General features: G+C 36.8%; 4 protein-coding genes across 4 annotated transcripts; 1 reads left to right on the top strand and 3 right to left on the bottom strand.

Moving 5' to 3' along the window:
• Nucleotides 1-95: 95 nt before the first annotated feature.
• LOC125205092 (calcium-transporting ATPase 9, plasma membrane-type-like) lies at nt 96-7,952 on the bottom strand. Its single transcript, XM_048103907.2, has 32 exons — nt 7,686-7,952; nt 7,411-7,527; nt 7,286-7,325; nt 6,839-6,954; nt 6,617-6,748; nt 6,411-6,500; nt 6,136-6,205; nt 5,962-6,032; nt 5,781-5,864; nt 5,634-5,711; nt 5,486-5,557; nt 4,996-5,079; nt 4,833-4,915; nt 4,657-4,765; nt 4,525-4,580; nt 4,409-4,451; nt 4,234-4,317; nt 4,011-4,148; nt 3,641-3,703; nt 3,457-3,558; nt 3,150-3,260; nt 2,902-3,069; nt 2,622-2,681; nt 2,150-2,314; nt 1,943-2,059; nt 1,570-1,806; nt 1,310-1,410; nt 1,056-1,101; nt 825-959; nt 633-740; nt 446-537; nt 96-351 (listed from the first exon to the last, which is right to left on the bottom strand). Exons 1-32 carry the CDS (start codon nt 7,842-7,844, stop codon nt 240-242), a joined length of 3,243 nt encoding a protein of 1,080 aa, XP_047959864.1. The 5' UTR covers nt 7,845-7,952; the 3' UTR covers nt 96-239.
• Nucleotides 7,953-9,491: 1,539 nt separating this feature from the next.
• On the top strand, nt 9,492-11,648 carry LOC125203282 (large ribosomal subunit protein uL30y-like). Its single transcript, XM_048101591.2, has 7 exons — nt 9,492-9,632; nt 9,995-10,172; nt 10,254-10,351; nt 10,433-10,490; nt 10,886-10,965; nt 11,053-11,155; nt 11,226-11,648. Exons 2-7 carry the CDS (start codon nt 9,996-9,998, stop codon nt 11,439-11,441), a joined length of 732 nt encoding a protein of 243 aa, XP_047957548.1. The 5' UTR covers nt 9,492-9,632; nt 9,995; the 3' UTR covers nt 11,442-11,648.
• A 373-nt stretch (nt 11,649-12,021) lies between these two features.
• On the bottom strand, nt 12,022-15,995 carry LOC125204042 (Cation efflux family protein). The gene is made up of 13 exons (XM_048102582.2): nt 15,455-15,995; nt 15,318-15,378; nt 14,832-14,964; nt 14,660-14,715; nt 14,231-14,345; nt 14,051-14,108; nt 13,835-13,953; nt 13,325-13,444; nt 12,964-13,065; nt 12,818-12,890; nt 12,634-12,701; nt 12,430-12,490; nt 12,022-12,343 (listed from the first exon to the last, which is right to left on the bottom strand). Exons 1-13 carry the CDS (start codon nt 15,741-15,743, stop codon nt 12,204-12,206), a joined length of 1,395 nt encoding a protein of 464 aa, XP_047958539.1. The 5' UTR covers nt 15,744-15,995; the 3' UTR covers nt 12,022-12,203.
• Nucleotides 15,996-16,672: 677 nt separating this feature from the next.
• On the bottom strand, nt 16,673-21,814 carry MNS1 (alpha-mannosidase 1). The gene is made up of 14 exons (XM_048105379.2): nt 21,451-21,814; nt 20,756-20,803; nt 20,481-20,669; nt 20,278-20,390; nt 19,835-19,900; nt 19,500-19,671; nt 19,174-19,263; nt 18,571-18,695; nt 18,369-18,434; nt 18,108-18,216; nt 17,911-18,009; nt 17,720-17,800; nt 17,449-17,619; nt 16,673-17,212 (listed from the first exon to the last, which is right to left on the bottom strand). Exons 1-14 carry the CDS (start codon nt 21,658-21,660, stop codon nt 16,964-16,966), a joined length of 1,788 nt encoding a protein of 595 aa, XP_047961336.1. The 5' UTR covers nt 21,661-21,814; the 3' UTR covers nt 16,673-16,963.
• Between the last annotated feature and the right edge of the window lie 1,046 nt (nt 21,815-22,860).

The following is a 22,860-nucleotide window of genomic DNA, read 5'->3' as shown; positions in this document are numbered from 1 at the left end:
TATATCACAACTTTACAGAATACTTTAGGAGTTGGATTTTCCAAAATAAGAAAACAGAGTTATATTGTAAGTGACACGAATGAATATAAAGATAAGAAAACAGAGTTATATTGTATAGATGGAATATATATATCAATAAATCCAGATTCAGTTTGTCAGCATGCCACAATACACTTAATTAAAATTAAACTATAATGGTAGCATTGCAGCTGATGACCGCGCTCGCCATAAAGGCCTTGTCACGTTCGTGCTTCACGAGCAGCGATGCACCGTTGATATGGCTTGACGAAGACCTTGCCTAGCGGCGTTTTGGGGACCGGGATGAATTTTCCGGCTACAGCGAGAGGCCAGCTGCAAGAGAGAAGAAGTTAGACAAATGTAGCAGATTATGAGTAGCAATGAACCGTCCATGGTAAATACAAATAAGCAAGACAAATAGACAAACCTGATAATGCCTATTAGAAAACATATCAACCACTGTTGGAAACTAAGCTTCACTGTCGAGGTAAACTTCCCAAGGAAATTGATGATTATTATCTAGTTCCAGAAAAAAAAGAAAGAAAAATTAGTATTTATTGTTAGTTTCCATAGAAACTAGAATTTCAAAATATATTTATATCATATTCACTTACTTGTAGTATCAATGTCGATCCAACTATTCCAGTGAAGAGGTGGTTTTTGGTCACACCTGTGAAGACATTAAGTTCGTCTGGCTTCCGTGCATTGAACTCGTTGAAAATCTGTAAATCATCAGATGAATAGAAAATTTATTCAGAAAAAGCCTAGCATATCTGATGCGTACACTTGGATTAGATTGCACTTACTTGACAGAGGACGAATGCGTTGAATACCACAGTGTTTTTAACCATGTTAGCATGTTGTATGTTGTCGTTCTTCAATTTGAGAAGACTTAACCCCTCGAAGTTGAGAACAAGGAGTACTGCTATTTGATATATAGCCTGCACCAGATAAGGTAGAATGGGATTGTTTATCTGGAATCCTTTTTATCTTAAATAAAAGGAACAAAAGCCAATTCACTGGAAACTAAATTATACCTGGACAAGCAAGTTCCTCCACATGATATTTGTTACTAGAGATTCCCTGAACAATGTGTGAACAAGTAAACAACGGATCGTATTCTCAGCATGTTAACTACTTAAATGCAAATCAGATTAGCTGCGCGGTTAAAAAATCTAGAAAAGAGAAATGTACAGATATAGTATGTTTCAAAAGTTTAACCTTGCAGCCTAATGACATTACGTGTACCAAATTATCGAGTTCTAAATTACTTGGGGTTGAAAATTCATACCTTCGGCCAACTGGAGATCTGTCCATAAGATGATCAGTTGGTGGTTCCGTAGCCAGTGCCAAAGCTCCCAGAGTATCCATGATAAGGTTAACCCAGAGAAGCTGCATATAAGTACGAGCACATGAAGTATGACAAAACTAAAAGAAATTTCGGTTTCTAACTTGAAATTCGCTTTATCCAAATTGTCAATCTTAAAAATCTAAGATACTATAACATCAGATATCAAGAAAAAAGTTTAGGGTGTAAGAGAGATACTGCACCTGCACTGTATTCAAAGGAACATCACCAGAAGAAATTGCAGCAACTACATTAATTGTCAAAGCTGCAGCATTTACAGTGAGCTGGAACTGGATGAACTTTTGGATATTTGCATACACAGAGCGTCCCCATCGAACAACTTTTACAACTGAAGCAAAATTATCGTCCAAGATAATGATGTCTGAGCTTTCTTTTGCAACTTCAGTTCCTTGTATACCCATGGAAAGACCAATATCAGCCTACAAATACAGAAAGTAATGAGTAATTGACGTCGATAGAATCATCTATAACTAAAGTTTTTCTCACATCTCAGACAAAAAAATGTAGGAGGCAGGTTTTAAACATTATCAAAAGCATGATAAAAGCTCATCAGACCTCATTGAGTGCAGGAGCATCATTTGTTCCATCTCCTGTGACAGCAACAACTTCCCCTTGCTTACGCAGTGCCTGAACGAGTAGAAGCTTGTCATTCGGAGAAGACCTTCCCATAACCTGTTAATTGTCAAACATAATGCTTATTAGTCATTTGTATAAAGCATAGCTTGCTAACAAAATCGAGAGGTCTTCTCGATAAAAACATACCAAAAGCAATTTTGCAGCTTCTTCTCTATCTCTCTCAGGCAGCTCGCGGAATCTCTTCCCTTTCATGACGTAGGGTTCACCAGTTTCTGCATTTGATGAAAGGATACCACACTCCAGAGCAATTGCTTTCGCTGTCTGAATATTGTCTCCAGTTACCATACGCACCTAATGGTTAAAAAACACATCATGTCCTGCTTTTATATCAGATAACAGCAAACAGTAGCACTTCTGCACTGTGTTAAGAATTCGAGACTAAGGATTATATACCAAAGGATTACATTAGCCAGAAGTTTAACAAATCATGCTTTATTTTACCTTTGTTAAGCAAAGTTCTGGGCTGCAAATCATTAAAAACTAGAGTATATAGTTGGCTGTGGTGCAAACGAAGTGTCTATATGGATAAAAAGGAATGCTACGTAAGTAGCTTACAATGAGCATTCATGTCTGAAGCTCTCTCAAACAAAATTGATACCTTAACACCAGCATGCGTGCATAGTTCCACTGCTTCTCTAACACCTGGACGACAAGGATCCTGCATAACAAAGTTTGAAATACAACTATTTAATTACAAAAATATTGAATATGCAGTGAAATGATGCCATAAGACAAGAGGCTTGTATTTGGTATTAGAGAGTATGCAAATAACCAAAACCACTGTTGTACAGGAACGAATTGTTGGTAAGCACATAAACGTTACATTCAGAAATAGATAGAACTTACAGCTACAGAAACAGGAAGTGCAAGTTAGTTACCTTAATACCAACAATAGCCAGCAACACAAGATCATCTTCTGGTAAAGTCCACTGTGACAGCTGCTCTTGATCCGTTGGAACCATGTCTGTTTCAAATGTTTTATAAGCAACAGCAACACACCTCAAGCTTTTTTCGGCCATTGTATTAATAGCATCTTTAAGAAAATCCTGAATAAGGTGTTACGCACTTCTGTAAGTATCTACATTTTAACCTTACTTGGATCATTTATATCATACAAACTACCTACCATATCATTATCAATTGACTGCAAAGAACCATTGACATCAATATACTTTGAGCATGAAGCTAAGATAATCTCAGCTGCTCCCTTCCAATGCACATGAACTTGGGATCCAGCCTGCCAAGTGAAGAATACTTTCTCAAATATTTTTTTTGAAGAATGAGAAAAGTAGGTTTATGTTTTTAATGAATTCGGATCTTTGAGGACTCTCAGACGATGGTGTTTAGTACATGTACAGAGATTAGATTATTGTGAAAGAATAAACAATATAACTTACATAGAATTTAAGCAAATATCTATATGGATCACTTACCTGCCCTCTAACAGCAACACCACCTCGTTTTTTGGTAGAATTAAAAGGAGATACATGGAGAACTATGGATTCAGATTTCACATTGTCAAACTTCATTCCCAACTGAAAAGGGAAAGGGGAAAAAGGTGATCACAAAGTCGAGATGGAAACTGAAGAATTGATGCTAGAGCACGGCCAGAAGTACCTTGACACCCCACTGAAGAATGGCTTTTTCAGTGGGAGATCCAGACACCTCAACTTTACCATCCTTAGAAATACACACAAAAATATATGAGTATGTAACATGACAAAAACAAGAAGGCAGATTTCAGCATGCTGAGCTGAAAAGTGTTGTACTTCTTCCCACTGAAATCACATATTGTAGCTAACTTGATGAGACAGGAAGAAACTTTGCAAAAAAATGTTAGACTGAAATCTTGGAAATGCATCATGTGCTACCCAGGAAGAACAGACAGCTATTTTTGCATTCTTTTAACCTCTCATTAACAGTGACAACCTTAGCCCCTTATGACTTGATCAGTATGTTTAAGCACTTGAAAGCTGAGAAAGAATACCTTAGATAAGAATACACTGCCAGAAGTGTTCTGAGCTAGTCCCTCATCTAGCAGAGAGGAAACTGATGCAGGCAACTGGGAACTATCTTCAGGGGGATCAATTTTTCTTGTACCAACATAAGCCTCAACTACGGTCATCTGTATCAAAATGTAGTGTGCCGAGAGCCTGATTAAAAATGCATCCAGTTTTTTGGATAGAACTCGGTATACTATTGAAACTCACCTGATTCAGAGTCAAAGTTCCAGTCTTATCACTGCAAATGGTTGTTGCAGATCCCATAGTTTCACAGGCCGAGAGCCTGCGCACCTGGATATCAAGTATATAGATATCGTATGCTAAAAAAATGTACATAGGTGATTTAATTAGAGATCTGGAAACAACAGAAAATTTTACATACCAAAGCCTTGTCGGCCATCATCTTTTTCATGGAGTATGCTAAGCTGTTTCAGTTTCAAAATATATAAATTAATAGACCCTGATATAATTCTATGTAGGTAACATTTTCATACTCACGTCAGGGTTACAGCCAAAGGAAGCCCTTCTGGGACCGCAACAACGACTATTGTTACCTAAATATGAGCTCAGTCAATAAATAGAAAAGACTCTAAATGTTTTTCATTTCCATTTCAGAAAGAAGAAACTTACTGCAGCGGTTATAATATGTATAACACCATCAATTGTGTGGCCGAGACTGGTCTTCCCACGAACAAACTGAATAGTTCCATCAGGATCTTTCGAATTCCCAGTGAAATACCTGGGGTAATTAATTGTCAATACAATGTGACCACATCACAAGATGCCAATAACAAAGCCCAAATTACCTAGTCAAGAGTATAACGAGTACAGAGAAAGCTACTGTGAGACCGACAATGCCAATGAAAGTTGTCACACCATTCAGACGAATCTGTAAATTTCACCAGGATCCTTAGTATGATAACTGCCATACGACAAACTGTTGTTACACGACCATTATCCAATAATTACCTGCAGAGGAGTTTCTTCACCATTATCTTCTGATATACTAGTCATCAACAATCCCCATTCAGTGTTGATTCCAACACCAGTTACCTAAAACACAATCATGTAATAAATAATTATCATCGAGTATTATGAAAACTAATAGTCACCATAGATGTAACATATTTCTCTACATACTCTGATAAACAAAGTAAAGATCGCTTTGACCAACTTAGCACCTAATGACACTACCGCGTAGGACAGTGGCATTGCAAAGACACGTGTGTTTGTTTTATTATATGTGTTTTGCAAGTCATAGTAAAATACATAGTTATACTAGTACAAATCAATTAGTTTCTTACACTCTAGCTGAAAATGGTGTTGCAGTGGCCTTAGGCATCAGGAAGTGTTTAAACAGGAAAACAAACTCACATGATCGCATACACACCCTCAACAAAAAAATCTGTGTTATTCAGAATGTCCGGTTAATGGCTGTTTAAAGTTGTAGTAATATTACCAGCATAGTTCCAGCACCATCTACCACCTTGCAACCCGACATCAAAAATGGAGTTTTTTGGTCTTTATGAACCTGCATAGTGGCATGAGACGTGAGAAATATTAGATAAATGATCTAAAGTAACCAGAAACAAATCTAACCAGCTTACAATCTTGCTTTCTCCAGTCATGCTGGATTCATCAATGGCAAGAGAATGGGAAGTCGTAACTAACCCATCAGCAGGAACCTGTACATATTATGGCAAGTAACTTTTAAATAATGAATGATAAAACAACTGAATCAAATTATTTGTGACCTGATCTCCTATTTTCAGAGGTATGACATCCCCAACCACAATGTCGTATATGGAAACCTTCTCTCTCCGACCTCCTCTGATCACCTATTCAGTTTTTCTCATGAGTATATACATCATCATTCACCTTATCTAAAGCCCAAAATAAAAGAAGGAAATATATAGCTTCATTGCCTAAAATTACCTCCACTTGAATATTTCGCTTTTCCTCATTTAAATTTTGAAACTGGAGGGACTGCCTATAATCACTAGTTGCTGAAGAATAGATGCATATAAAGAATAAGACAGCATAAATGTCAGACATATTGCATACCGAAATATAGTTCAAAGTAAATTTATAAGAAGTATTTTAAATTACCTGTAACAATAATAACCAGAAGAACTGCAAAGGTGATGCTTCCTCCATCATACCATCCTTCTTTAATGCCCTTCAAGAATGATGAATTGTTAAAAGGGAGTTGATATAGCATTATCTTAAGTTTCTCAAACCACGTTTGGATGGAAGTTCCAAATGGTATATATCATATGCCTAAGACTATGTTTACAAATGGTTGGAAGATTACACAAATAAATGTAATAGGACAACACTCAATGGTGAAAATGGACTTATGCACTTCTGTATTCTACGGTTACCTCAGTTTTTATCCCAAGAGCCAAAGATGCGATAGCTGCTACTATTAAAATAATGAGAGTTGTATCCTGCCAGGCGTCCCATAGGAACATCTACACAAAATGAAAAGCAAGGACATTAGAACACATATTTGAATAGATATACTATAAAGTTACAGTTCCAATCGATGCATAATCAAACCAAAGTAACAATCTGCGTAAAACTTTACCCAGAAAGTCCTCCCCTTCTTCACAGGATAAGTGTTTGAGCCAAAGGCATCTCTTCTCTGTGCGAACTCGTCATCATCACCAGTAATCCCTGTTTCAACGTCTGTTCGTAGCAAACCTGATATGCCTTTAACCTGAACAAATGGAAAAATGCAAAACTAAATTACTGAGCCATACATCTTGGAAAATAGCTAAAGAGATGTAAAGGGAAAAGGGAATCTTGCCCCTCCATATTGTTCGAATGCAGCAATTTTGTGATCTCTGTTCATTGAAGCAAGCTGTTCGGGTGAAATTCCATAAATCCCAGACGGAGATGGAGGAATCACTGCTGTGCCTAACACTGAAACAAAAAAAGATCTGGTTAATCTACCAAGAAGCTTTTCAAGCAGCACTACTTATTTGCTAATAGAACCTTGGGAATGGAAAATTGTACGCATCTCAGTTAATCTCAGGTTTGTTAATCTACCAAGAAGCTTTTCAAGCAGCAGTATTAGTCCATTTATTATACAAGTATAACCACTGAACTAATCTACCACTCATATTTGCACTTGTACTGTTAATGTGTAGTGGAGTATGAAGTCGTTAGAAGCTTCGCTCTCAGTTTATTTCGACAAAACTCAGAATTAATGATCCAGAAACATTATAAAGCAATAGAATAAATGATTAAATACCTGTGGCTCGCTGTCCAGCCAATTTGAAGAGCAATGCAGCCTACAATCAGCAGACGAGTAGCGCATAAATAAATAAAGAAGTGAGGCATTTTAGAAATTCCATGAGGTGCTTATGAATGTAGTACCCTGATGACTTGAGCATGAGCTCTAATCATTCTTCTTCTCTTTTCTTGCTCTTCATCCCTTTTCAAGTCTAATGTGTAGCGAAAGCGACGAGAAGCATTAAGCACAAGAGCTGCTTGCTGGAAAGGGCCAAGACTTGCAAATAAGTTAGTACTCCATATAAATAAAGTACTAAGTACTCCATGTTTATCCCAATTCTAAAACAGTTACATAACATAATCAATTTAAATGATAGAGATGAATAATTGATTGCATTGGAAATGGAGTGTATACTTACCCTCCAGCGCTTGAGCAAATTATGAGACGCGTTTTTGGTGTTGGCGATGTCGAAAGGGTCAGAAAACTCTTGAGCGAGGGTTGATGATCCGCCACCTTCCTCCGGTGGCGCGCCTCTCTCGAGGTCGTGGTGAATTTCGTCTTCGTCGCCGGTGGTCATTGCACCGCCGCTCCGTGAAACACAAAAATCGGTGGCCGGAGAAACTGGATCGGAGCGGAGCAGATTCGTCGCTCAGTGGTAGCTGCGTTTGTTAACACAATGCGTATACTGATTACTCTTTCTCTCTCTCTCTCTCTCTAGCAAATTTTCGGCCGATGGTTGTGAAATTCTAGGAATCCGAATCAACCGCCATGCCGTTCAAAACAGCTGAAATTCGGGAAAAGTTTACTAATTTCAAACCAGTCTCCCAATTGCTTTTGCGAACAAATTCGATCCGGGATTTATAACGGTGAAGATCGTCATGATGCAGAAGCTTCGCAGAAATTTCCCGCGCATTGCATTGCATGTATATGAACAGATTTTATGGTTGTAACTGATAATTATATTACTATCAATACACTAAAATATACTTACTGCATTCATGTAATATGTAATCCATTATTATTGGTTTTGCTGATTTTATATATCTCATCGGCATTCTATCAATTACTCCTATTTTCAGTAGTAGTAATTGTAATTTTCGTTACAAGTTACTCCTAATTAATTAATAGTGCGAGATTTAAGAAAATAATAGGTGAACATAGTAGTGAACATAAAGTAAAATAAGAGATTAATAAGATAAGAAAGATTAAAATAGTTGGTTTTTGCAAAAAAAATAAAATAAAAATGAAATTGATCATTTTGCTTGTCACATTTCAAAAATGACTACAAATCAATTAATTGATCATTGTGCAAAAATGAACAATGCATATATGCGAGTTTAGTATAGTTCTAACTCAAATTTCAAATTAATGGTGTGGAGAAGGATCTTGGTGCATGGATGATGCCCTCTTACGTAAATAATTTTCTGGTAAGATATTGATCGAAGAACCGGTGGTACATGGCTATGACGATGGAAAGTATGGCGATGGAGGGGCAAGGACAACCAGTGGTTTAGGTTTTATGGTTGGTGTGTGGGAGTGGATTGTGGTGAGAAGAATTGAAGTGAAATTTCGAAGGGCCGGGAGATGAATGAAAACGATAGTGAAGGCAACGACTAGAAGTATAAGCGGGTATACAACGGGAAGCATCGTGGGCGGAGGGTCAAGGTCAGCGGGAAGGGAATTCGCGTACAACCGCTTCTTCACCCCACCGGATAGAGGTGGTTAGAAAGTGCGACAATGTCACCCAGTCGGATGGAGTCTCTGGACAACTTTTCATAATTCACGCGACCATATAGTAACAAAATTTTACATGACCACATGAAAATTGTCATCCAATTCTCTGCACATCAAAAAATCTTAGTACTCCCTCCGTCCCAATAAATATGCAACATTTGATTTCCAGCACAAGATTTTATGCGGTAGTGTTTTGTGAGTTAATGAAGAGAGAGTAAAGTAAAAGAGAAGAAAAAGTAGAGAGAATGTTGTTTCCATTTTAGAAAACGTTTCATTTTAATTGGGACAACCTGAAAAGGAAAATGATTCATTTCTAATGGGATAGAGGGGGAGGGAGTATAAAATTTGATTTTATATATATACTATAAAAGGGGAAAACGCACATTTATAAGTCCAAAAAATGATAAAAATGTAAGAAATCCAAAACCCAAAAACGTAGGCCAATTTTTAGTTCAGCCCAAGAGGTATTGGGTCCACTAAATATATATTTGAATTCTCAAAATAATTAGGCCCAAAAAGAAATTGGATATACTAAAACCCTAGCTCTTATTTAGCTGAACTGAAATTAAGTCTTCGTCATCGCCGTTTGGACCACCTCACCCTCACCGGCAAATCTTCATCCGCCTCCACCGTAAGCTCATTTCATTTATTATTAATTCATTTTCGATCTATTGTGTGTTTATGTGTGTGTTTATTTGTATGATCTGAACTGATCTATTTGTGTTTTTGGAGATTTACTTTTGTGTATTAGCTGATCTCACCAAGTAGAAATTGCTATTTAGCTTTTGTTTGGATCGTTATTGGCATATGGTTTCTTTTATGTATAGGATTTTGCTTGAATTTTTTTGTTGCTGAAATACTACTTAGTATTTAATTTTGGTAGAGATAATTTAGTTCTGCATAGGGTATTGGTTGTGCAAATGTTAGGATTGTAAATTTTGGACTAGTGTTTGTGATTGGAAGAAGTAATGAGCTCCGTTTGGTTTTGTTTAGTATGGCTGAGAAGGGAGGACAAATTGTTCCAGAGTCTGTTTTGAAGAAACAGAAGAGAGCCGAGGAATGGGCATTAGTAAAAAAGCAGGAGGTTGCTGCTCTCAAGGAAAAGAAGTCTGCCAACCGGAAGCTGATTTACAACAGAGCCAAGGACTACGCGAAGGAGTATGCAGCGCAGGTGTTATTTGACACTTTTTCTATCTGAGAGTTATTTTACCACTTGTCGTTTGCCTAACTCCCGTTGTTTATTTTGCATTAGGAAAGGGAGCTCATTCAGCTGAAGCGTGAGGCGAGGTTGAAAGGAGGATTCTATGTGAATCCCGAAGCTAAGTTGTTGTTCATCATTCGAATTCGTGGGTACGGGACTTGTGTTATTTGGAGTGATGTGATTCGTGTTGCATAGGGCATTGTCTGACTTGCCTTCCATTTTTGCCTCAGTATTAATGCAATGCATCCAACGACAAAGAAGATTTTGCAGCTGCTGCGTCTAAGACAGGTTATGTTGAATATCTTACTTTTTTCCTTTTGTTTTTTTTGTTAAGATTAACTGTATGTCTTATCTTTGGGTTGTGGTTATTTCAAATTACCATGGTTAATGATCAAACCCTTTTAGGTAAGCAGTTAGACAGTTGGCCTCTTTCCTGAAATTGTAGATATGTAAATGAAGGTGTTGATTGATGATAGAATTGACTGAAAATTAATGTTTATGTCAGTTCATCATATTAAGATACAGTTTCCCATTATAATTCATGGATTCTATGTTTGTTAACTTCAAAAGGTTGAGTTTATTGTTCATAAATACATGATGATTGTTTAGTGTTGATATATCTCTAGTCCGTTACTCGCTTTTATTGCACACTGACTAATATGATTTCAGTCTTGTGGCTGCAGATTTTTAATGGAGTGTTCCTAAAAGTTAACAAGGCAACAGTGAATATGTTGCACAGGGTTGAACCATATGTGACTTTTGGGTATGCTTCTAATTTACTAAAACTGTCGCACTGACAGCAGTTTCCTTCTCAAGTTTCCAGACCAATTTAGAATGCTGTTACTTTCAGGTATCCCAACTTGAAGAGTGTGAGAGAACTGATATACAAGAGGGGTTTCGGCAAGGTTAACAAGCAGCGCATTGCTTTGACAGACAACTCGATCATTGAACAGGTTTGTTTCAGATACAGGCTTCTTCTCATTATTTAGGTATTTTTCACTGATGCACGATTCCTATTTCCAGACACTTGGAAAGCACGGTATCATCTGCATCGAAGACCTTATCCATGAGATCTTGACTGTTGGGCCTCACTTTAAGGAAGCCAACAACTTCCTCTGGCCGTTCCAACTTTCTGCACCCTTGGGTGGCCTGCAGAGAAAGAGGAATCATTACGTCGAAGGTGGAGATGCCGGAAACCGTGAAGATTACATCAATGAGCTCATCAGAAGGATGAACTAGGTTCTTGGACTGTAGTATTTTTGGGCATATTGAGGTTTTGGTTCTTCTAGTAAGATCAACAAGTCTTCCAATTGTTCTTTTTGTTGTCTAGACATTTTTGTGCTCTAATTCTTACTACGAGATAATATATGGTTATTCAAATGTCTACAGATTGTTCCTTGTGAATTCATGCCAACTTTATGAAGTCAAAAGATTGTTTGTGTTTTAGTTTGATGAAATTATTCCATTATTAAGTTCGAATTATTTAATTTATTTATTGCTACCACGACTTGTTGAAATAGTAGTACTATATCATAATAATAAGAGAACGAAACTGAAATATGAGAATAGATGTAAAAACAAAATGACACCGAATTAAGGACATTGAAATGAAGTAAAAAAGTACTTAGTAATTAAATTAAAATGAACGTCGTTTTGATTGCCACATAAATTCTAATTCCCCATTTCAATTTAATTTTTTTGGGGGGGAATGAAAAGTCCGAAGTTGGTGCATTTATATTAAAAACTAAAGCTTGGGAAAATAATCAGAAAATATTGCAAGTGTTTATGGGATGATATGCTAAAACTAATTGAGATTCGATGATCAATTTGTCAAAATTTGAATGTCAAAAGCATCAAGTTTTAATGCTATTTGCCCTGGAGACTTATATTAACAAGAAATGTCTGACTCTCAGTACTATTCACATCTCTCTCTCTCACACAGCCCAAAAGCCAAAATACATGCATGAATTTGGTTTACAATTTAAAAGAAGCAAAAAACAACTATGGTGATGGTGGTGGTGGAGGAGGAACAATAGGGTTGTGTGCTTCAATATCAACATGTCTAATGCCAGGAACAATTTCTTGAATCTCCTTTTCTAGGCGATCTACTTCACTTCCAAGAGCTGTCACCACCTCCTCACCTGTGTATGTCACACCCTTTTCATTAACCTTCAATATTCTATTTATCAATACTTATCCCTTATATCATACACTACTTATCACATACCGTAGTTCGACATGATCTTGAACATTGCCGAATCATCCTTTTCCTTGGCAGCCTCCCGAAACTGTAATTTAAACTCAGCATGCGTATAACAAAAACATAACTAAATGACAAAGCCAGAATAGAGTATATGTTGAAGATATGCGTTTTCCGGCCAACAGAAAAGAGAAGCTGTGGAAACGGGGGGAAATAACCTAATGGAATTACCTGCTTAGACCACTCTTCACGGCCGGTTCTGCTTAGATAGTTTTGCACCAATACCTCACCATTAAAGTCTGCAACAACATTTGATAATCATACATTGAGTTCCAGATATTCACCAAGGTAAGTTTTTTTTAATGCAGTTCTAATAGTAAAAGGTGTAGTGCTATGAAAATTTGTAAACTGTCACCTATTTCAGCCTTGAATCTGAAAAACCCTGGTCCAATCACCTCGCTTTTGCAGTCGTACACTGCATCCACAACCTGCAGCAGGGGATTCTCAAATTTAGACACTGAATCTGTTGGTCGCAGTAAATAGTGAAATGAGGCGCTGTACCGGGTCATTTTTCAGAAAATGGAGCACTCTTTTCATATCATTATCATCAATCGCTCTGCCGATCAAAGCATGACGATTCCTCTGAATCAGAAATATTGCAACCTGCATTACATTTGACATCAGGTTAGGTCCAAGAAAGGCACACAGTTCTTCAAAATATCAGCAAGCATGAGGAAAAAGATTAGAAAGTACAATCATACTTAATTCTACTTATAGAAAGTAAAAGTTCCAGCCAATTTCTTTTCAACTCAAACTTGCAGTTAATATCTTCAAAACTGCAGAACTGGCAGCTTATACAGTGAAGGTTGTTAAAGACACTGACATTTTTTATCTCTAGCAGAAAAATCAATGAACACGTTACCATTCCCAAAAGGTTTCCTACGATGATTGAACCAATAGGATCATAAATTGCATTTCCTGTGGTGTTCACAGCCACCAACGATGCACCAGCAATGAGAAGGCCAGTAACAGCAGCACCGTCCTGAACCATGCACATGATTAGCATTAATTACAAGGGGTTGTAAAACATGTAATTATCTTGAGAGGAATGCATCCCTAAATATTATTCATAAGTTAGTTAAATTTGAGCAGTAGTGAAGTGTCCAGGGACTGCTGGATTTTTAAATCATAAGTCCTCTTGTGCTCTACCTTATTCAGTTTAGCTGAGCAGAAGATAGCAAATTATGTATGATCTCCATGACTCCATTGTCATATTATACCCGTTGAGTTGATTAAACTAAACTTGAATTAATGTTATCAAGCATAAGCATTTGCACTGAAATGTAATTGTCATTGAAAATGTTCCCAAGCATTACACTAAGAATATGTTGTGCTAAAGTCATGAAAATGATTGGGACAACTAAAAATGTACCTCTGTCATGACAGCAACAGCTGTTGGATCATGACCACGCCAGACGTAGTCCCTCACTTTCATTCCTTCTGCCGCAGCACCTTTCCTAACAGCATGGATGGCAACAATGAGGGATGCACCTGAGAAAGATTCCACTTCAGTCACAAGAAAAAATTTGGGAACGGTAGATAAAAAAGAGAAGCTCTCTGAATCATAGCAAATAATGAAGACATTAACCTTCAATAAGGAAAGAACCAGCGATCACTAGAGCAGCGTACTCTATGTGTTCAGGGGGCTGAAGAGATACAATACCAATCAATCAAGACACATTATATATCATTAAGCAAGTAATGCGATTTTGAGATTATAAGAAAATTAAACATTTGGTGTTCCATAATGAGCTTCAAGTTTGGTCACCTGAGAAGTCCATAAGTTTTGAACTCCGTGAACAATCGTGGCACCAGAACCAAGACAAAATATACCAACAGCAGAAATCAAAGACCAGACAAACCGTTCCTTGGAATAACCATATCTGTGATATAATTATAGACAAAATTCAGCCCCACATCATGACATGTATAAAGTCCAGAATAACTTACACGATACATTGAGTTAATATTTCACAGAACCATTACATAATCATTACTTTGGATCAGAAAAACAATTAAAATAGACAAGTCCTGTAAGGCTTGAAGGTACTAGAAAGCAAAACATGGAGAAGTTTTTGTGAACTACTTGGAAAGGTCCTTGTAAGTTTTAGACACCTCAAAACTCACATAAAACTCTCTACACAAGGCTAAGAACTTATCAACAATATATAGATGGACATATCAAAGGAAGCCTTACGGATGGAGAGCATCTGGTGCACGGCGTGAGCTACTTAAACCATAAGCAAGAAGAGCCTGTGAGGTATAAACAAGGACACTATTTATTAATTTCACAGCCACAGGGTTCAATAATAGATAGGCAAAAAATCACTACCAATGAACAAAGAACACCAAGAAAAAAAGTTAAGTACCTGGTTTGCAAAATCTGCAACTGAATGAATAACTTCAGCCAACATCACATGGCTCGAGGTGGACAACCAGACCCCAAATTTGAGAGAGAAAACAAGAAAGTTGCACCAGAGTGCAGTTGTGACAGCTCGCTGGCTACAGGAACAATGTCACATTAGAAAAAATAACAATAACATTAACCGGTAAAAAGGAGAGGATGCACTCAGTCCAAAGACTCAAATAGGTCAACAACCATCACATGCCCTTGACAACTGGCATAGGAAAAAGGTTCAAACTTCAAATTTGCAAAGCACCTAATAGCTGAGGAATCAGTGTTACCCTAATCTTTTTGTTATGGCTAATTCAAATGCATGGGGAAAGCTGAGGAATCAGTGTCATCCACAATCTCTAAAAATGTGATAACTTAATTTTTAATGCCACAAACTCAATTATGAAACAATTGAAATTCGGAATCAAGACAAAGTAAAATCAGCAAAAATTGAAAATACCCATGATCAATAGCTCCAATCTTCTCAATCTTTTCAATCTTCTTAGCTCTTGTGAGAAAACCTGAATACAGAACCATTATTAATTACAAAAACCGCAAACACTCCCAAAACGGAAACCAGAAAAAAAAATGACTGACTTCTTGTGAAGGGAGCCGTGCGGAGAAAATTAGAAGCGGGCAAAATCGGAGGAACAGCTCTCGACAGAGAATTGGCCGCTAGAAAATGCCCTAGTGCGGCGGAGCGCCTCTGTTGGGAGCGAGAAAAATCATAATCGGAATCAACAAATTTATTCTCTTGGAAATTAGTGGTTTCCTTCTCCGGCTCGCGCGAGGAGAGAGGGGCGTGAAACTGAGAAATGGAGAAACGGAAGGGGAAATGGCGGCTTCTTTCATGGCGGATGCGAGAGAGGAGAAGAGACGATCGCATTGCAGCTCGTGAATGAGAGTAATAGTAAAGAGTAAAATGGAGAAGAATCAGCTAACACATGACGTGGGGAAATGCGAGGGCTGTGTTTCCTTCTTCACGGCGGAAAAGGGTCTAGGGTTTTGCCGTCAAGCTTGGATTTTGCCGGCGGCGGGCGGAGGATTAGTGTTTGTAGGAGTTGTGGAGGAAGCTGTTGTTATTAGCTTTCCATCACTTCACTCCCTTCTCTTTCTCTAACTCTTTCCTCACTAAAATTAGTATTACTAGTATAACAAAATCGTGTGCTACATAATTTAGACATATTAATCATGTTAATTAAATACTACTACTAATATTTTTTTTGGTTGAAGTGTAATAAATATAGTTATACATTGTTCAATAGGTAGTGTGCGTGAGTATGTGCTTGAATGAATTTCATCATTACTACAACCTTAATTATAAATTAATATTCAAACAGGAGTAGTACTTGTTTATAAGTCGTACTCCATATTATTTCAAGAAAATGGCATGACATTGTAACATTACCTCCCCTCTTTTTCTAATTTAGTAGTTATAAAACCTGTAAAATGCAAAGCCAATACCAAAAGTGCTGAAATTTTAAGGTGAGATCGTGTTATTAGAATGTCATTTTTTAAGGTAATGCCAGAGCTAAGATGACATATTTTTCATTTTAATCTACTCGTCAAGAATAAAATGACACAATTCTATTTTTAAAAACTTTTTCTTTCTAATTAATACATTCAACCATTTTATCTCTATAATTATAATATTCATTTATCTGTCTCTATTTAATACTTGAACTCACATTTCTCTCTTCAATTAAACACATTAAACAACACTAACACTCTTAAAATTTTGTGCCGGCCAAGAAATGTGTCATCTTGGCTGAGAAGGATGAAGTACTAGTTTACATGAAGTAGAAAAAACTCAACTTCAAGCAATGAAAATACGTGAAGTATATGCCCATCTCCAAAATACACCACTTGACAAGATTTGTGTGAATCTCTAACATACAAAAAGGTGTCATAAATCAACAACATCGTCTACCATTCTATGTTACAAAGTAAAAGCTATTCTACTATGAGGCCAGGCAATGCACAGAGAAATCTCTATGAGCTTGTTATTCTTCACCTCGATGTCTCTTGATGCTCCTCGATACGTCTAGTTGCTATGGCCTCCTAAGCAATAGCATATGACATGCAGTGAAATACATCTAAGGTCACCTAGTTGCCATGAAAACGGCCTTCTCTCCTGGCACGGGACCGGGTTTCTAGATGGTCACCATTGGACACTCCCAACTTACCCTCTGTATGGTCATGCCGGGTTACAATCCTTATAGGGTGTGCTTCTGTGTTGAAAACCCATTCGTCAAGTGAAATGACTGAGGAAGGTGAGAAGAGAAGGTACAGATACTTCAGCGTCTCTGCTAGGAAAAAGCTTTGCATCATGTTATCTTTTACACCGGTGTTAACCTGGGAGACGAGAGAGACCAAATTGTCAGGTACCATTGAAGAAGATTATGTAATTTGTGACTTTAGCAGCAAATGGAGACATGCATATATTCAAGGGGGCCTAAGATTTCGACAGGGAAAAGAGAAATTTCGACTTCTTTTTTCTGGAAGGGAAATTTAGAAAACTGTACCTTTTAAGATTGTTGAGAGTCTATGAAGACAAAAATATTAATAATTCAGAAGTCACGAATACTCACATCCTTTAATCCAACGTATCCAGAGTCTGTGCGGGAGTTTTTCTCAAATGCTTGAAATATATTCCATCCCCACTCTTGGTATGTCTTATTTCCAGTCAGACGCCAGAGGTAGAAGAGTGACTCAACTGTCTCTGGCCTTAATATGTTCCATGATGTTCCAACACTCATATCCTAAAATATAGGAAATCAAAACAGAAAAGAAACATTATCCCTTCCGCTCCAAGTATTTCTGGAAATATTTTGAAACAGTAGACATCAAAGACTCTCTCACCTGCCCTGAATTGAAAAAGTAGTTTTCCCCAGCCAATTTCGTCGGGGTAGACTGGTAGAAGTTATAGCAGGTCCAAGCTAGCTGCATAGGCGGTCGAAATTATCAAATAAAAACAGTAAATGATATAACCACCTCACAAGAGCCTCTCACTCAAGATTCAAGAAGCTTAGGTGAGAATTGGGCGTGTTTACCTCCTCAGCCAGAGATAAAAATTTCTTGGCTTCATCAGGAGCATAACCTGAAGAGCCCAATGCTATCATGCCTGGTGCAAAACATGCTAGTTCATCCATCTGCAAATGTATTACATACGAGATCAATTACTGAAAGTCAACACACTAAGAAAATATATGCACTTATTATGCCAACAACTATAAATACTAAAATCCACCTTATCAATTAAAGAAGTTCCAATCTTCTCACAGAGATAAGTAAAAGAAGACGGGGTTGTTTTCCGCACCAAGCTTTCAAGACCAATCATTGATGTCTCCCACATTTCCCTGATAGAAACATATTTAACAGTGCTGCTCAGAAAGTTCCGAAAGGAGTAGAATATGTAGTGCATCAAACTGCGGGCCTTACATATAGTTTTAAATCTGTGATATGTACAAATATGTGTCTAAATGGAACAAAACAGCTGTTAGATATTTACCTGTAATGCTTGACTGGGCTGGTCTTATTTCCTTGTATCCAGACCTTGAGTAAGTATTCATAAAAGCTGCACAGTTCCATGTTCTTTCGTTAAAATGTTAGAAAACCTTATAGAACCACCTTTGACAATCATAGTTGATTCATGCTCAGAAGAGAAATATATGCTATAATGTGTGTCAATTCAAATCCATAAAATAACATACCTGTCCCCCATGGCTCCAAAAGTTATGGTTGAATACGATCTAGATCCTTTGTGTGGATTGATATATATGGGAAGCAAACCATCATCAGGAAAGGTTTTATTTAGCTCTGTAATGACATTTTCCACCTGAAACATTACATAATCAATTTGAGGAAATACAGTTCTCAAGGTTTAACAGGAAAGTGATCAGTATGCCTTCCATTAAGATCCTGAAATAAATATATACTCCATCCGTCCCATTATAAGCGAGGAGTTTCTTTTTGGCACGTGATTTAAGAAAATGAAATTTATTGAGTTAAATGGAGAGAAGAAAGTATGAGATAGGAAAAAGTAAGAGAGATAAAGAGAGAATAAAATAAGAGAGATAAAGGTGTTGCTTTTTGCCAAAAAAGGAAATCAATTACTTATGGTGTGGGACAATCCAAAATAGAAAGTTGATCACTTATAGTGGGACGGAGGGAGTATATAGTTTTACACCCCATCAACACGTGCACTTTCATATCATAATAATGCTTCAGTGAAGTTACTTTGACAGTTAACTCTACATAAAAATCTGCATTTGTCTCATATTTCAGTGTGAGCGTGGAGAGAGAGAGAATGAAACCTTCTGCTGATACTTGGGATCCCCAGTCCTCTGAGAAAGAGCAATAAATTCCAGCTGCTCAGTGCCAGAATCAGCCAAAATGCTGTCACCCTACAGTAAGAATTAGTTGTCAGCCACTTTCATGCGAGACCATCTTGTAAAATATGGCAGTGTTCCAATAAAATCAAACCACGGAAACACAAACATGAATCTTCTTATTTGTCAGTCACTTACATGCGAGATCATCTCGTAAAATAACTCAGTGGCATGGAAAAACACAAACATGAATCACGGATACTTTTTTTAGCAAATAACAGATGTGATTCCTAAGTTAAATGCATACTTACCCCTGTCCACCCAGGATTATGTGGATTTCCATTGGCCAAGTTAATAATATTAAAAGGGATGCCAGAAGGAGTATCCCAAGCAGGCAGTAGCCTGTCAGCAATATCCTTTGCTTTCTCAAGGAAAAGTTTATCTCCAGACAGATCATATGCACTGAGAAGTCCACCAACGACTCTGGATTGTCACAAACATGAAGTACAATTTAAGGTCACAATTAAGAAACCTTTCTTTGCCTTATAAAATGATTATGAATTCATAAGCAGATTTGAGGGTCAACTTCAGGGAAGATAAATCAACTAGAGGAATATAAAAGACATATTAAACCTTATAAAGCAACCTTATGGTTGTCTCAAAGACACTAGCTTCATAATTCTTGTTAAAATCCAGGGACTCTGCAACCCACCTGCCATAAAAAACTTGTTATGCATCAATAATTATAGGTGCAGTGACCTCGCACCCAAAATAAATTGAGTACTTCAGTCAAGTCCCTTACAAGGAGAAACAGAGAAGGAATTGGAATATGATTAATTCTCTAATCCAACTGAGATGTATATGGTGATATGTAAATCTTGAATGGTGTAAGACAGTAAGAGAAAAGGAAATCATTTATACTAGCCGAAGAATAGTACTGATCAACACAAAGATTAAAGATGACACTCATTCTTAATATTAATGGGAGGCTTGAGTTTCTAGTAAATTTTGATCAACTTTACATGTTTAGACAGGAGAATCACCTTAACTGCTCATAAATTTAAGGCCATAAAGGTAATCTGAACTTACTCTCTAGCCTTTTGGAACTGCTCATCTAATCCCATTATGTATAGTGTGTCGAGAGCATCAACTAGAGTTGCTCCAAGACCACCGAAGCTATCAACACCATTCTTTGTTTGAGGCTGATAACCATGAATTATCATCAACGTTATTATTTTGTCGAGGATTTACCATATTCTTGAGAAGCGCCAAAAATACAAATAAAAACATACCTGGAGTTCATCATGGCCCCAAGCATACTTTTCATAGGAACTCCACGCATGAATCATAGCATCTTTAACTTTCCCTCTTCGTTCAATGTCGATCGGATCTTCAGAAACATCTACTTTCATTTTTTCATTGCTTTGTTCAATCACATTTTCAGTCCCCACACCACTATGCCCAGTCTTTAATTCTTCGAGCTGAAATGTAATTTATAGTCTCAATCAAAAAAAAAACATCCACGACACCAAGAGAAATGACAAACTACAAAAATTAAATACCTTACCATATTATGCAGCCGAGTGACTTCATTGTTCAATTTAGACACCTCTTCCTGGTCAGTTATAAAATAAGTAGTTATTCACAGCACTAGTGTAAGTCATTCTTTTCATCCACAAACCAAATATCAAGAAGGAAGGTCCACTATAAAATCAAACCAGCACATAAAGCAACATGCTGGCTCCAATTTATAGTACTCCACATCAGCACTTAGTCGACACAACTGCGACCAAGTTTTTTCCCTCGATAACCTTAAATTCATTCAATTTGTGGGACAACATACTAAAGCAAAGTAGCAGCGCACTTACAAAGGACCTAAATATCATAGAATTATACTGGATGTCTGGATCTGACCAGCCAATGAGAAGACTCATTTACTAGACTGAAAGTTGAAATTTTGGAACTTCTAAACCCAAAAGAACATAGAGGCATCACATTTACACCTTCCAAACAAGTGTAAGCATAGAAGACATCCTTTTCTTACAATCTAACCGAACTAAATCCCAAGACATTAGCTGGAAAAGCACCCATATCAACAAAAAAAATTCTTGAACTAGTCAATCGTTAGCTCAATTAAATCATATTGACAAGTCCACGGCGGATAATAAATCACAAAAATCATCAACAGGATGCCGAATATCTTCAGATCATCTTTCACACATCAAAACAAAACAAACGACCTAAAAAAAATACAATATGAACCTCATGCTCGTGCACCAAAGTCTGCCGATCCCACACAACTAAAGTCGCGCAGACGAACAAAATCAAAAGCGATGCCAAACGCTTCGGCCGCTTCAGATAATAAGCCGGATTTAGAAACCTCCATTTGCTGATGGAGGATCTACTCCTTGCCATTTTCCCCCAAAATTTTATAAAAACAGCAGCGATTGAAACAGTGAAAGACTGCAGCATCAATCGACGGAGAAATCGAGAAGATCCCAAAGCGATCTACAGAAAACGGAGCAATCCTCTCTGAGACATTCCGATGCGGAGGATTTTTCTCCCGGCGGACTTAAACCTCCTTTATTTGGTAAAAATATAGAAATAGCTAAAAATGAAAATGAAGGAATGGTGTACATCTTTTTGCCATTAATATTAAAATATAATCCGAGATATTGGTAAATACTTAATTAAGATGGCGAATGGGAGGGAGGCACGTCAGCATTTCGAGACATAATGTCGTCGAATTTAATGTTAACGAATTATTACTACTAACATTATATTGTATTGGCATCATATAAATCTAAACATATGTGGATACTTCCATTAATAGACTTTAACACAGTAAGGAAAATTTTGCTAATTGATTTTGAGACGTCATAATACGAAGAGATGCAATTTTACAATTTTTGTAATAGCAGATTCATAAAAAAATATTTTTGTATGATAATTTGCAAAAAATAATGCAGTAGTAGTAATAAGATAACGTAACGTAGAATTTGTACTAGTGCAAATATGTTTAACTATACTATTCTATTGTCCAATTTTGCAAATTTTTTTAATTTTCCTTATATTTGCCCCTTCACAAATTCTTAAATTTTCCTCATGGTATAATTTTGCCCCCTTTCATTTATAATCCTAGCTCCGCCCCTGCCTGTGTCCCAAGTGAGATGATCCATTTCTTGGATGGTACAAGATTTTATGCAATTTTATTTTATATATTTAGTAGAGAGGGTAAAGTAAGAGAAAAGAAAGCTGAGATATATAATGTTTCATTTTTAGTAATGAATCATATTGATCATAACAAATCAAAAAAGAAAGTGAGTCATTTTCAGTGGGAGAAGGAAGTACTATACTTTCTTCATACTACTCAAGATGACTATATTTTTGTTAAGTAGAAAAAGTTGAAAAAAAATAGTTAAATATTTTAATGAGGAGAAAGAGATTTATTTTTAAATATAAAAATAAAACGTGGGACAAACTAGAAAACTAATATGGACATCTTGAATAAAACAGATAATACTAAAGTAGGCCAAATTAAATGTTTTTTCCATTTACTCTCATCTTCTCCGACAAAATTACTTGCATTAAGAAAATTTATTATTTTCAAATGTTATTTACGCATGTAAAATCAAGCGTTGTATATTTTAAAAATTCTAACATAGCTATTAT

This window comes from Salvia hispanica, chromosome 6, assembly GCF_029641045.1.
Source record: "Salvia hispanica isolate PSC_SH4W2 chromosome 6, Shi_PSC_v1, whole genome shotgun sequence".
NCBI lineage: Eukaryota > Viridiplantae > Streptophyta > Magnoliopsida > Lamiales > Lamiaceae > Salvia > Salvia hispanica.
Note: the sequence above shows the minus strand (reverse complement) of the source record. Positions and strands in the feature narration are given on the sequence as shown.